The sequence below is a fragment of the Oryctolagus cuniculus genome, chromosome 9 (assembly GCF_051225735.1).
Source record: "Oryctolagus cuniculus isolate XC-2025 breed Fujian yellow rabbit chromosome 9, ASM5122573v1, whole genome shotgun sequence".
NCBI lineage: Eukaryota > Metazoa > Chordata > Mammalia > Lagomorpha > Leporidae > Oryctolagus > Oryctolagus cuniculus.
The window spans coordinates 12768258-12782837 of record NC_142875.1 but is presented as its reverse complement, the minus strand read 5'-3'; the positions used below and the strand labels follow the sequence as shown (position 1 = coordinate 12782837).

At 55.7% G+C, this 14580-nt stretch overlaps 1 protein-coding gene and 1 long non-coding RNA gene across 9 annotated transcripts in view; one reads left to right on the top strand and one right to left on the bottom strand.

Moving 5' to 3' along the window:
- CLYBL (citramalyl-CoA lyase) overlaps positions 1–14580 on the top strand; it is a 243625-nt gene that overhangs the window by 223097 nt on the left and 5948 nt on the right. For 4 of the 8 annotated variants that reach the window (XM_017343572.4, XM_008260142.5, XM_089303474.1 and 1 more), the window contains one exon: positions 8041–8177. In XM_017343572.4, coding sequence (XP_017199061.4) covers positions 8041–8136 — 96 coding nt within the window. In that variant the 3' untranslated portion in view covers positions 8137–8177. Of the gene's footprint in view, positions 1–8040; positions 8178–8471; positions 8796–14580 lie in introns of those variants that run through there. The other 4 variants (XM_089303476.1, XM_008260144.5, XM_070048645.2 and 1 more) reach the window with 2 other exon arrangements.
- The window catches only part of LOC149124507 (uncharacterized), a 62273-nt gene continuing 52600 nt past the window's right edge, over positions 4908–14580 (bottom strand). The window contains exon 2 of the long non-coding RNA XR_016212715.1: positions 4908–11710. This is a non-coding gene — a long non-coding RNA (uncharacterized LOC149124507). The remainder of the gene's footprint in view (positions 11711–14580) is intronic.

The following is a 14580-nucleotide window of genomic DNA, read 5'->3' as shown; positions in this document are numbered from 1 at the left end:
ACAGAGAAAAGCAAGGCCCTTTCTCTCTACACATCCCTGCGACAGGCTACTGCATGGCCCCTCAGGAGCCCGTCCTGGAGGGTTTCCTAGAAGGTCCCGGATGGAGGGGCTGCGTGGGGCAGTGGCCCCCAGCAGCCTCCCAGGCCAGGGGACCTGTACGGGGCCCACGTGGCAGCCTCCACCCCGTGCCCCAGCCACAGCACTGTACTCTGAAGTTTTGAAAGCCAAAGCGCCACAGGGGCAAGTCAGATAAGGGACAGCCAGGAGAAGAGGAGCTTCCAGAACCTGGTAGGTAAATCTCCCGCACCCTGTCCGCCTCCCCAGCCGCTCAATGCCTTGCTCCCCTCGGGGTTTGCACCGCCGGTCCCTGCACAGAGCTAAGCCCCTCCAGGCCGGGCAGCGGGTAGCTCTTGGGAATCATTTAGAGGTTTCCCGGTGACAGCGAACCGCAGCCCTTGTGGGTGACTTGAGCTGAACTTCCAGAAACTTCACGTCGAGACACATTAGCATCTGTAAATTATCTGGCAGTAGGAGTCAGTGACTGCTGCATTTTAATTCAAAAATATTATCAAAATGTCTGTCAAATTATCACTGTAATGTAACGTGTTAAAGGGAAAATGTGTTCTTGGTCTCCCAAGTCGTCAGGAGTGGTATTTTTTTGCTGTCTTCTTGAGTGTTTAAAGATGTTTATCGATGAAACCAGGGTGACTGATATTTAGAACATCTACAAGGATCTAATGTCACCTCCTAAGAAATTCTTTAAAACTGAAAATGTCGCTCATATTGTGTTACTAACTTTTGTATTTCTGACATCATGAAAATGAATAGTGAATAGTTGATGGAAAATGAATATTATGAAATGGCATGGATTTCAATTTTTTTTTGCCAAACTAAAGTTATCCTTTAATTCCATGAACTTTTTGAAGTAGTCTTGTAATTCATTTCCCCCCACAACTAACGATTAAAATTAAACCTTTACGTATGTGCACGTCCTCACACTTTAGACATGTGTGCACACTTTGTACAAGTTACACCAAAATGAAATTTAAGAATACACAGCACAAGAGAACTTCACAAGTTCATGGAAAGTGATATGAAAGGAAAAGTTTATTTTGATGCAAACAAAATTTAAATCCATGCATAGATTTTTCAAGCGTGCATTTTCCTCAAACAGAGTGAATGCATGGTTTTCAATTCACGAATAGCTTGACTCCATCCAATAACTGTTCACACAAATACCCTTAATTTACAAACCTCACTCACTCATTCATACAAATTCGGAACATTTCCTGAATCTCCAGGGCCATGCTAACTCTTGTCTATTGCTACAGTTTTAGCATAGGTGCTTCGAAAGCCAAGCATTTATTTAATATTGAAACAATGTTTCCCTTATAATTGCTAGGCATCACAGTCATTAACCTATAGTTTTGGGCACTCGGGTTGGTAGCAAGGATTTGAAATTTGTCTAGAAAGCCTCAGGGTTCAAAGCCTATCCTTCTGGAATGTTCCTTTCTTAAAAAGCTACACTGCTACTGAGCCCAGCACTCTGCAGCTGTGAAAGGGAAACAGACATAAGCGGGGAGGTATCTGAAATGCGCTGGGAAGGTAGGAAGAGATAGTACAGGAGGCCTCTTTGCAGGTAATGGGTCTCGCTGGGAACACTGCCCCCTCCCATGTGCAGTCTGGGAACATTCTGGGGCTTACTGAGACCATAGCTGACCATGGCGTAGGCTAGTTGTTGAGGGAATCCTCTTGGGATCCCCTCAAGTGAATATGCCACCCTTTCTCTGCCCCCTAAGTCTACCGCACACCTAGAGCGCCAGTGTTGGGCTGCCCAGCACAGCAAAGTCTGGGTCAGCCCATCCCACAGGCTTCCTGCTGTTGGCCCCCAGCCCACTTGTGACAGAGGGAGCATGTCCCACATACAAGAAAGGACCCAGATGAGTCCCCTTCCTCCCCGCAGGGTCCAGGAAGGGGCCTATCCTAGTCCAAGTCCAGCAGTGCTTTGAGCAGGAATAGAAGTCGTCCACCGAGTCTGGGCCCAGCTCCGTGCAATAGAAACCAGATGTTCACTGGCCTTGTCCTAAGGACAGACAAGCAGCCAGTGGGTAGCAGGAGCAGCACTTTAAAAGTGTCTCCCTGATTGCTGTATTACGGTCCCCAGTAGGTTCTGCTTCCTCCAGCCTACAGAAACCCTATCAGCCACGGGCAGGTTCCCAAAAGCCCCAGGACCTCAACCTGCGTTCTGGCTTTTTACGCGTCCACCGAGTTGCTGGTGGCCAGAGACCCAGGGCTCCTGCTGGAGGGGGAAAGCCAACGCCCCCCCGCCACGCTTCTCCACCTGCAGCCCCTGGATCCCCACCCTCCACTCGTGTTGCTCACTTAGCACCCCTGACCTTCAAAGTTCCCTGCAGCCCGCCCCTGGCTAAGTCGCCCCCATTTCCAGGGCTCCCTGTCTCTGCGGCCCCTCGGCCCTTACTTGCTTGCCCCTCAAGTCATGGGTATGCGGTAACCTGACCCCAGCCCGCATCACAGTTTTGGAGGTGACCCAGCTGCAGGTCACTCTCCCCTCGGTCCCCCGGCTCAGGCCCCACACGGGAGCCAGGCTCCAACAGGCCATCGTGGGCCCCGCTCCCCTTCCCCGGGGGGTGCTCTTCGCCTTAAGCACCACTTCCCAAAGGAGGCGACACCTGGCCAGGGCAGGCCCCTTGCTAAGGTCCTCCCCCTCCTTGGCCTTTGCTCTTCCGGGTGCATATTCCCTTGTCAGCATATAACCCTTTGATGGCGATCTGTAGAACCTAATGGCATCTGCACCCCATTAGACTACAGGTGCTGCAGGAGCTCAGACACCAGGTCTACCTCGTCGCCGGCCATAAGTCTGTGCCTAACGTCCACCCATACGGTCCTCTGAAGACATGTCACGTGGCACATGAGCCAAGGATCACAGATGTGGCCCGAGCTCCTTCGTGGCTTGACTAAGAGGGAAACAGAGCCCTGGGTCCCTGGGACCAACTGTGATGGAGGCTCAGGGTCCCAGGGCCCCAGCCTTACCCTCAACAGCAAAGCTACACCCAGACGGCCACAGTACCTTCCTAAGATCTAAAACTTAAAGATGACCCAAATCACCCATGGTCGAACCTGCACCTCCCATCCAGGTGCGTCAACTTTGCCTCTATGTTTCGTTTTTCTCTCTTCTTTTTGTCACAGTCAGGTGCTTGTTCACGGAGCACACCCTGCGTGCCTGGCATGCACGGGAGGGCTGGGTTCTGGGGCCTCTAAGACACGCAGGGTCTGGCCCTGCCCACAGAGGCCTACTGGCCTGGTGAGAGAAACTGTGGTATCAACAAGCACTGGGGATACAGTGGGACGCGGGAGACAGCCAGAGGCCGCGTAAGAACAGGAAGGAGAGAGATGACTCCACCAGGGAGGCCAAGGCTCGCTGCCCAGAGGTGAAATCTGACATTTGGAAGCTTCTAGAGGAATTTGCCGGCCAGACAGTAGAAGGGCCTTTGGAGCAGGGAAGAGAGCATGCGGCAGAGGTGCAGAGGGTGTGTGTGTTTGTGTGCGCATGTGCTGGGGGCCAAGGGCCTCTGTGGACAGGCAGGATGAGAGGCTGAGAGGGGGCTGGGGCCTGGTCTCATCATGAGGAGCCTTGGGGTCCCTGCTGTGGAAACCCTACGTGACTCCTTAAGCCCAAAGGGAGGCAGGGAGGGTTAAGCAAATGAATGACCACATCAGACCCGCTTCGGATCCCAGTGAGGCGAGTGCCACCCCCAGCTCTCTCCCGATGAGAACGCCAAGTGGGACAGCTTGGAAAGAAGGAAAGACTGGGCATTGTGCCCCTGGAGCAGCCGGCTGGATGGGGAGAGCAGCAGGGTCCCAAAGGCCACCACCTGGGCTAAGAGATTTTACGTCCCTTGAGGACATAACCAAGGTCTGGCAGAGCCCTCTGGCGATGGCCAGCACTGACTGGATCTCTCAGGATCCCTGGGAAGTGCTGGGAGGTCAGTGCTCCACGGAGCCAAAGATGGGGCAGCACACGGGAAACACGTGCCGTCCTCCTGAGGTGGGGGGTGACGGCCGTACCCCAGTATGATCATGGGAGCCGACGGGGAGGCCCCCCTTAGGAAAGTCACAGCAGCAGAGAGAACCCCGCCTCCCAGCCCCAGCGCCCAAGGAAGCTGCCGGACAGCAGAGTGAGCACAGGAAGGATCCAGTCAGTCGGTGGCTTCCAGCAGATTGCTCTCTGCACACTCGTGAGAAAAGCGTTCTAAGGACTAAGTGCCTACAACGGGGAAAACCGGGCTCCTTCCTGTACTACTCACTACCGTCGCTGCTGTCACCACTGTCACCGCCACCACTTCCACCGTGGGATGCAAAGCGGGGTTCGCCCCGAAGCGGCAGCCGTTACTGCTGTGCCATTACCACGCAGGGACCGAGGTGGTGGGGACCCCGCCATTACCACGCAGGGACCGAGGTGTTGGGGACCCCGCGGCCTGTGGGCTTGGTTTCCCTTAATGCAGGCTGCAGAGGTACAGCCCTTCCCCGCGGGAGCCTGAAACGACGGGCTTGCATCCGCTATGACGTGCCAAGGCTGCTGGCCCCTGACTGACTACAACAGAGCGCGTACCGGGTCCCCGCGGAGGCAGAGGCCGCCTGTGTCCAGAGCCCTGTGGCAGCTCTCGTGGCACTGCACCAGGCACACGCTGTCGCTCACGTTCTTGTCGCATTTTGTGGCATCTGCTGCTTCCCTTCCGCCCAACAAGTGGCAGTCTCCCCCGCTCACACCCAGGCTGCTCAGACCACCCCACTCGGTGGACAAGGATGGCTGATCTCAGAAAACTCGGTTATTGGGCGCCTTGGGGATGTCTTTTTTTTTTTTTTTTTTTTTTTTTTTTTTTTTTAACTTATTTACTTGAGAGGGAGAGCAGAGAGAGAGAGAGAGAGAGAGGTCTTCCATCTACTGGTTTACTCCCTAAGTGGCTGCAACGGCCAGAGCTGGGCCAATCCGAAGCCAGGAGCCAGGAGCTTCTTCCGGGTCTCCACCTTGGGTGCAGGGGCCCAAGGACTTGGGCCATCTTCTACTGCTTTCCCAGGCCACAGCAGGGAGCTGGATCCGAAGTGGAGCAGCCAGGTCTCGAACCAGCATCCATATGGGATGCCGGCACTACAGGCGTCAGCTATACCTGCTGTGTGACAGCGCCAGCCCTGGGATGTCTTATAAGAGAAAGGCGTTGGGGTAGGCCTTGTGGCACAGAGGGTTAAGCCGCTGCTTGTGACAGCCACATCCCATATCAGATGCCTGGGACCCGGTCTCGCCCCTGCATTCATCCAGCTGCCTGCTACTATGCACCTTAATTTCTGTGTCACTCTGCCCTTCAAGTCAATAGAAGTAATAAACTTAAAGAAAAGGCGGCATCATTTGCAAAAACCTAGAAGAGGATTCTTCACTTTGTACGCCTGCACGTCACATCCGGTCTACCCAGCGGAAGCTAAAGCAACACAGAAGTCCTCAAACTTGAACATGGATTAGAATCATCAGCCCCAGCCCACCTACACCCTTCAGCATCCAACCACGTAGAGTAGGGCCCGGAAATCTGCATTGCAGCAAGCACCCCTCAGCACCCCTGCCTCGCATGCTTCCAGCTCAGTCACAGCACAGACTCCGAGAACGCTTTTGTAACCCGTAGGCCTCGGCGAGCTCAGGCCTGGGGGCAGAGGATTCGGATTTCTCTATCTCCTGGCCCCCTAAAGCAGGCCTGCAGGAGGTCTTAAGTTCTGTGGGCCTCAGTTTCATGAGGCGTAAAACCAGGATGGATAAAATCCAAGAGGCAGGAAACAGAGGGGTGGTTCCAGGAGCTGGGGGAGGGGCGTCAGAGGGGCTCCAAGTTCCCATTTTTGCAAGACGAAAAAGTTCTGAGATGCACTCAAACACCGCCTCACTAGGCACATCAACGTGGCCAAGATGGTGCATTTGTCCATGTCCTTACCACAATTAAGAAAAGGAAGAGGGAAAAAAAAAAATGCGTTCTTAACGGGGATGGATAACAGTATCTACTTCAAGTGTGCCTATTTGTATTTATTTTGTTACATGAAATAAAGCGTGTAAATTCTCAGGTACAGGCTGCAGGACTATTAACTGCTTAAAAAATATTACAGCTATTTTTATTGTAGTCACGGCTGTTAAGGTATTCAACCATGAATAAGTTACCATTTAGAGGCATTTTAAACCAAATTATAGTCTGAGTCTCCCAGCTGATGGACGATGCCCGTGCTCTTTGACATGCTACGCCAGCGTTCCAGGCAGCGTTGGGCTGTGAAACCGAAATTTGCTGCGAGCTGTTCGTTAAGGCTGATTTCAGATCCTCCCCGCCGATCCAGGAGCTGTGTGACAAAGTGCAGTTTTCCAAACCCTGAGCAGCTCATGTTCCTCGCACAGGCCCACACGGGAAACAGTCACAGGTTGATACCGGGAAGACGAGGGGATTGGAATCTCCACGCGCAACTCCTCCAGCTGCAGCGAAGGCGGCAACAGAACAAAAATGCCAGGTTTGCTTTCGGATTTCAGGTGCATCTAGGCTGAGTCCGTTCCCCTGCCTGCGATGGAAGCTTCACAGGACGGAGCCGTGAGCACTCGGGGTGCGGATAACCCAGGGGCCTTTGGTCCTCCCCATTCACCCCAATGAGAAAACGAGACTGGCGCCTTGTAAACCCGCACGAGACCCGCAGCCTGACCCCCGGAATGCTGACTCCCAGAACCTCCATGCAGATTCACGTGCCTCAGCACAGCCACGGAGGTGACCAGAATTTAGAATGAGAGGGCAGAGTGGACGTTAGGGTTTTAGAACCACATGGGTGTGTTCCCAGAAACCAGGTTCATCGTATTAAGGCTGGCAGAGTCTGGCCCCACTGCTGAAAACCGTAGGCCCGATCAGCTTTTAAACCTCCCTCCGTGGAAAGAGAAATTCCAAAGCTGTTGCTAATGAGGACAGCAGGTGACTACCCCACAGCCCTCCGTGTGGGGGCCTAGCCTGCCTGCCCCAGAAGCCCAGAGAGAGGATGCGCCAATGGTGGCACTTTGGACCTGCTAAATCCAGACGTGGGCTGCAGCACGGATAGAGCAGCCATCGCCAGCAAGGATGCAGGATTGCGGCAGCCCTCCGCAGGACCCGGTCCCAGGGAGCGGGAAGAACAGCAACAAGTAGCCAGGCGTTGAGGGCGGCTGTGGCAGCTGTCCCTTGCTGTCCCTTGCTGCCCTCGGTGCCTTTAATTTTTTTTTTTGAGGCACTGAAGAAACTCCCTGGGTATCCTCACATGGGGTCCTCTGGCGAAGGCTGGAGCCTCCGAGACCCGGCGAGAGCTTTCCCTAGTTCTGCCCAGCGCTGACGATCCCACAACTACTCGACTTCTGCTTCCGCATCTGAAACACAGGACACCTTCAATGTGCTTGTAGAAGGCTTTTTAAAAAATGGATGTATGAAATAAATAAAAGGAGACCTCAACAGCCAGCACTCACGTCCCTGATTGTTCCAGGCCTTTCGGCAGAGCGTGCACCAACGCACGTGTCTCTGTTCCGGTGCATTTTCCCATCACCTCCCAGGGTTACCCGGCAGGGCGCATGAGGACACGCTGCAACCTGATCGTGCAATGAGTATTTTCAAACAAAAGTCAGGTGCCAGAGCACGCTCCCGCTCTTAGCCAGATTTCAAAGCCATCTAAGGAAGCTGTTACATTTTCCTGCCGCCATTGTTTCCTGCTTGATCGCAAGTTAAATGACCTGGTTCCCGCATCTCGTATCTGCTGTGTTGCCTCCCCTTGCACTAAAACACTATAGGATCTTTTTTCCCTTCTTCAGAACGAAGAAAGAAATGTTCCCCCCTGCCCTTGAGTTTGGCTTTCTACAAAGTTAGGTGGGCATGGCAGTGTAATTGCAGGGGGCGCGGGGGTGGGTGCGTGGGGGGGCGCCTGCAACGCTGCTGTGGTCCAGGCGCGCGCACACGGGAAGCCTGTCACTCGGGAAGTCTGTGTTCTGTCTTCCAGGGAGCCTTTACTTTCCGCGGGAGCATGATCGACATGCCGCTGCTGAAGCAGGCCCACAACATTGTCACGCTTGCCACATCCGTCAAGGAAAAATGAGCTGGGAAATGGAGCTCTCCCCAGAATACGCGAGGCAACTGGTGAGTGTGCCAGCTTGCACCCCCGCCCACTCCCCGTGCCATGGGTATTGGTCTCTGCTTGTGTGGCTGTCCTCTTCCTGCCCAGCGACTCCTCGGAAAGTGCACTTTGTCCCTTTGGAGTCCGAGCCTAGGAGTTCCTTCTTAGCAGTGCACTGCAGATAGCACGCGAGATGGGCGATTTCTCGGGGAGCTGAGAGCGGGGTGAGCTGGGCCGTGAGCGCCAGTGAGGTTTTGAACCAAACAGGTCTTTCCCGAAACTACGCCAGAGTCCTCCCTCTACCTTTCTCATGCCAGTGCGTGTTTCCCGCGTTGTTCCTCTGCCCAGCGACTCCAGAGGCTTCGCACAAAATGAAGGCGTCGCGTCTGTTCCTCTGGCCATCTGATGAGACAACAGAGGTGACGCAGGCAGTGTCACCCAGTGTTGGGTTGCCTTACAGAGAGGCCTGCTACAAATAATCTTCCAAAACCAGTTACTGTGAACCTCCCCCCCCCCCAAAATGCACCGTTGATGCCCTTGAACCTGGGCGGACACGAAAGCTCTCATCCGTCCGTCCGTCCGGGGTGAATGTTTTGGGGTCGGCCATTACCATCAATTAAAAAATAAAAGCACACACTCAAGCCCTTGGAGTGTCCCTGGTTATCTCCCAGCTGAGCTGTTCGCCGTTTAGGGCCACGTCCCCCATCAATGTGTGGCCGGCCGGGATGGGATCCTCGGGATCCCCGGGGCCATAAACTTGTAGCGTCCACAGACACACAATGACGACCACGATGCCAGCATCTGGCCCCCCGCGAGATTTGCATCACATTAGCGATGCTGCCACAGGTCATATGGGTGGTGTGCTTAACGGGCTTAGTAAAGCTGTTTTGAAGAGGTTAACCCAGCTTGTAGCAAGGGTAAATAAACATAACAACCGGCCATTGTTCTCTATTCAGCCTGTACCCTTACACTGAAGGGTAAAGGGTATTGAAGCTAGGAGGGATCAACTTGTGCTTGCCAACGGACGCCCATGGCGCCTGAGACACCAACAATCAGAGATTTTGTTTCTGTTCCTCATTAAATCATGCGCTTTTGTGTCGGGACTGCGGACGACCGTTCTTTAAGAAATTAACAGAATGGGAAGTTTTAAATTCTACACCAACCTTTTCATGACCTACACAGCAGCAACGCGCCCACTCTTAGACCAACACCGCGGGGAAGGCTGTTCTGTTTATTTAAATGTGTAAATAGAAAACAGTTGTTTTTCAGTTTCGTTTTTCTCCTCCTCCTACGCCCTTTGGAGTCTATTGCCTGCATGGCCCCTAGCCTGTGCTCCAACCGGGGCCTGCCTGCTTTCGCCTCTTGTCCCACTCCTGCAGGGAGCCCAAGAGGTGAGTCACAGGTTAGGGACAAGGAGAGGCCCCGTCACACGCGGATGGGTCAGGGTCCCACCACTGACAGCCAACCTACACCAACCCCAGGGCAGGGTCGCAGGCAGGTGCAAGGGACGGGATCTGGGCAGGATGGTTCTGGGAAGCCACGTTTCTGAGACGGCAATTAAAACTCCCAACCCTGGGATCCCAGGGCACAGCTCTGAAACTGAGATGGGCCATGCAAGGCTGAGACCCACCTGCCCTTCCTCCATGCAGCCCCCTCCTCGCATGAAGGGCAGGAAGGAGGTGGCCAGCATCCCACTGGCTTCCCATTGAGCCAGGCTTCAGGACCTCGGACAGGGCAAGGGGCAGCGGGCAGCTGTGGCCGGAGGAGCACCCCACACTGGCCTGGCCTGGCCAGCTGGGCGTGCTGGGATGAGATGTGGGCGAGGAAACCCAGCCCACACAGGGGCCACGAGAGATGGGGAGCTGCTCTCTCGTTCAGACCCAGTTCTGCACATACACCTGCAGGGTGTCAGGGATAGCGAGGGCAGGCCCTGCGGGTTCTGCAGCCCAGCTGCACTTACCACCCTTGCTGCTGGTGCAGGTAAACCGTCGGCTTTGAGCGGATTAAGGGTATGCATTCCAGTCTCCACTGCAGTGGCAGGCAGCCCACAAACCCACAGAGGCGGGCTCCCCTTCGAGGGAGCCCCCAAGCTGGGCCGCAGGCACTGTGACCTCAGCAAGGCCGGGTCTCCTGACTCCCATCACCAGCAGGCCCGCGGTTCCTGGGTCCTCACCACTTCGGGCCATTCCATCGTCAACACCCTTATTCCAACCTGAACCATGGTGCTAAGTCTCCCTAGATGTCAGGTTTCTCTCCCTCATAAGCCAGCAGTCCCAGCTAAGGTGCAACCGAACCTGGGACCCACCAGAGCCAGAACTGTGGACCAGGGCTCTGCTGTCGGAATGGAAGCCCGCACAAGGACCCAGGAGCAGACAGAGGTCAGTCAGAGCCCCGCAGTGCCTCACCCTCCAAAGAACAAGACCCCGGCAGGAGGAGACGCTGGGAGACCAAAGGTAGCCCCGCTCTTTTCCCACCCGGATCTCTTCAGCGGCATGGGCTGGTGAAGGGGCCGTGGGGGGGCGGGAGGGCATCCAAGAGTCGAGTGTGCGACCACCACGCCGCTTGCTGGGGAGGCCCAGCTCTGCGCTAGGAACAGACTCCAGAAACAGGACCCGGCAGCGCATCAGATTAATTAAAAACCATACCTGTTTATATTTTCTGTAGCTCATCACCAGCCGCCCCACCGTATCACCCCCCTGTTATTAATTCTTGGGGGCTAAATTACGGGTAACACTATTAAAACATTATCGGAACTAATGAGAAACAATTACTTAGAAAATGAGCCGGGACAAGATTGAGTTGAGAACATCCGCGGTGCTCGCCGTAGATTAGTTGAATAAATCATCAGGTGCAGGACGGACTGTGTGCCCGCAAAACCCCACCACGGGAAAATGAAATTGCGATTTTTTTTTGCATAATTTTTTCATTAATCTCAATAGGACCCGTGTGGAGTAGATTGCTTTATTCCCCTAATACCTTGCCTGGGGGGCGAGGGGGGGATGCCCAGTAATGTCTTCATTGTTTTACTGAGGTCTTAATGACAATCTGTGACAACCTCATTTTAATGTATAGAGGATTATATCAATACAGTCATGTTTTATTGAAATGCCGAGGGGTCTCCAGTGGGAGTCTTCCCTGGGAAGGCCCGGTTTGGATGGTGTGCCATGGCTCTCACCCGCTGTGCCTGGGCAGGGGCTGCCTGGGCCGCCAAGGCCTCGCCACCTGCATTTGAATGTGGAAGGAGCTCCTTGCCTGGCATAGTCTGCAGGGGCAGTAAGGCGGGCGGTTCCCCCCTCTCGGACACACACTCAGCGGTGCCTTAGCACCCAACAGCTCTGCTCCCACAGATGGCCTGGGACCCTGACCGGGTGGGAGAGCCGAGTGGGCCAGGAGGAGAAAGTGTATCCTGGCTTTTTTTCTTTTTCCCGTCGGAAGGACCTGCTGCGTTTGGGTTTCGGTCGGTGCGGGAAGGCCGGATCTGCTGTTTTGGTTTATTTCTTCCTCTGGTAGGAACCAATGGAGGGCGAGAAACGGGCTCTTCCACCGCCGGCAGCACCTGGTACAGATGGGGGGTTTGCAAGTGCAAAGCGCGCGCCTGGCTAGGCGAGGCTTTCCGCTTTCAATCTAGGGGAAAAGTAATTCGCAGACCCCAACACGAAAAAGCCTTAGAAATCCGGGATCCTGGCCTTTCTTTTAACCTGGGGTAGGAGTGGAGGGGGCATCGCTGAGCACGAACACATGGAAAGCAAAGGGCGTTCAGATGCCTGACTTGCTACCTGCAAGACTGTTGCTGCTGGGCTCCAGGAAGCACCCGGCGGCCCGTGTCCTCGCTAGCCAGTAAGGCCCAGGAAGCACACGGGACAGGGCCCGGACCCGCGGGAAGGCCCGTGGGGTCCTCGCGTTGTGCAGTCGGCCCGCCGCCCAACTAGCCCGGGAGCACCAGGGTGATGCCTGCACCGTACGCTCGCTCTGCATTATTTGGATAAAACCTTGCGAGAGTTGTTTGCTACTGCGTCCTTCCCTTGGAAGCAAATGGCTGGGTTTTACGTTTGCTGCTTCCGAGGAGACGGGTCCCCGCGCGCCCCCTGGAAAGCCTGATCTCCCGTCCGCGCGCCTGCCTCACTGCCCGTGGTCGGGGAACCAGCGTGGCCGCAGCTCCTGCCCGTCCAGAGGGCCAGGGGCGCGCGCGGAGCCAGCGCTGGGAGCGCAGCGGCCGCCCGGGCCGGGGCCGGGGGAGGGGAGCCCGGCGGGGCCGCCCGAGCCTGCGAGCCTGGAGCCTGTCGCGCAGCCCGGCTGTAATGGTGGCAGATCAAAGGCCGCCCGTGTCCCCGCGGAGCCCGGGACAATCCCGAGCCTTTGTGCACCGTTGCTAGGAGCCCAAGAAACTAAGGGAAAGTGTCAGGGGCATGTTAATCAGGCTCGTTACAGTGCAACAATAACGTCTCTCTCCGGCCTGCAGGCCCCCGGCGCCCAGGCCGGACACCTGCGTGGGGGCCCTCGCGGCCGGCCGGGGTCCCTGCAGCCCCGGGTCCGAGGCGCATGCCCCGGGCCCGAGGCCCTCCCCGGCCCAGCTCCGGATGCCCAGGCTTCAGGTGGGGGTGCCCGTGTCACTCAGCCGGGGCTTCTGAATCCTGAGGAAAATGAAACCCACTTCCCACAGCTCTGCAGGCTTTATCAGGGGCCGGATGGATCCCGCTTCCCCGGCTACGGAGGGTGCGCCACCGCTGGCGATGGAAACAAGGGAACAGTGCACGGAGCTGCGATTTTTTTTTTTTTTTTTTTTTGAGGGAGCCACGTCATTCATTCGATCAGTCATTCAGCAAACACCTGTTGGCAGGATGTGCCCGAGCGTGGCTCTGTGGGAGCCAAAGAGGCGCGAAGGCGTCCAAACACGGGCAAGCGGTGAAGCCCAAAGAGACGCTCCGCGGCAGAGGGGAGAATAGCGAGAGGTGCAGGTTCCGAATTGAAAACCGACCTGCTTGCAAGCCAGCCCGCTTCTTCCGCGTCTCCCCTCCCCTCCCCTCCCCTCCCCTCCCCTCCCCTCCCCTCCAGTGGGCGAGGGCTTCCCAGCGCCTCGCAGCCAGGCCGAGGAGGCGCCGGGTGCTGCCTGCCTTGGCGGGGCTCCGTGAGCTGGAGCGCTGGGTCGTGGCTTAGGCAGAACCCGGCCACTTTCAGGTCCCTTTCTCTCTCTCGGAGGAGCTCTTGTTGAAGAACCAAACCAAACCAGAAGGGCTGGCGGAAACCCAGAGTAGGGAGAAACAAACAAATTCATGGGTTTCTGAAAAATACACCAAAAATCATCTTTTAATTCTGCTTCCCAGGAACTCTGTGTGAGTGCCGGAGTCCTGGGAGGAGAAGGCGCCTCCGGTCACCTGTGCCTGCCTGTGCCCCCCCAGGGGGTGGGGGTGGGGACTGGGCACAAGGCTGGCTTTGCAGGGGACTGGGCACAAGGCTGTCTTTGCGGGCAACAGGGAAGCAGGCAGGATGCTGCCCTGCTCCCCGAGTCTTAGATTCGTCTGGAAGGAACTTTCGAGAACCCTTTCATTACTTCAGGGAGGGAGTCAACAGACGGAAAACAACGCCCGTTTTAAAAGCAAGGCCGAGCCGACACCATGTCACGATGTTAGGGTATTTGGCTAGCGGCAGGCGCGGGGATGGTCCCATCCCACGCGGGAGCGCCTCGGTGCCGGTCCTGGCTCTGCTCTCACTACAGCACATCCTGAGAGGTAGCGGCAGTGATGCCTCAAGTAGCCGGCGCTCTGCCACCGGGTGGAACTGGACTGCGTTGCCGGTTCCTGGCTTCAGCCTGGCCCAGCCCTGGCTGTTGCAGGCATTTGGAAAGTGAACCGACACATGAAGATGTCTTTCTGTCTCTCTACCTTGCACATAAAATGAAAATAAATAGCTGGATTGAAAAGAATTTAAATGTATCTGGCCGTGGAGTGGGCACTGTGGTGCAACACGTTAGCTGCTTGGGATGCCTGCATCCCATAACCGAGTGCTGGTTCGAGTGCTGGCTACTCTGTTTCAGATCCGGCTTCCAGCTGATGATTCCCGGGAGGCAGGCCATGATGGCCCAAGTGCTTCCGGGGAGCCCTGGGTAGAGTGCAGGGCTCTTGACTTCCGCCTGACCCAGCGCTGGCTGTTGCGGGCATCTGGGGAATGAACCAGTGGATGGAAGGCTCCCCTTCTCTGCCTTTCAAGTAGATGAAACTAACTAAACGTTTCAAAAAAGGTATCTGGCTAAAGGGGACACATTCGCTGAAAAGAAACTAGATTATGTTTGGCCTCCCTAATACCAAGGAGCCAGCTGGGCCGGGTTGGGTTTGGTTTTCAACAAAGTGGGTCAAACTGCCTGAGCGATTCACACATTCTCACAGAAGCAAGAGAATAGGGAACCTTCCAGCTGCTGCGAGCTGGGTCTTT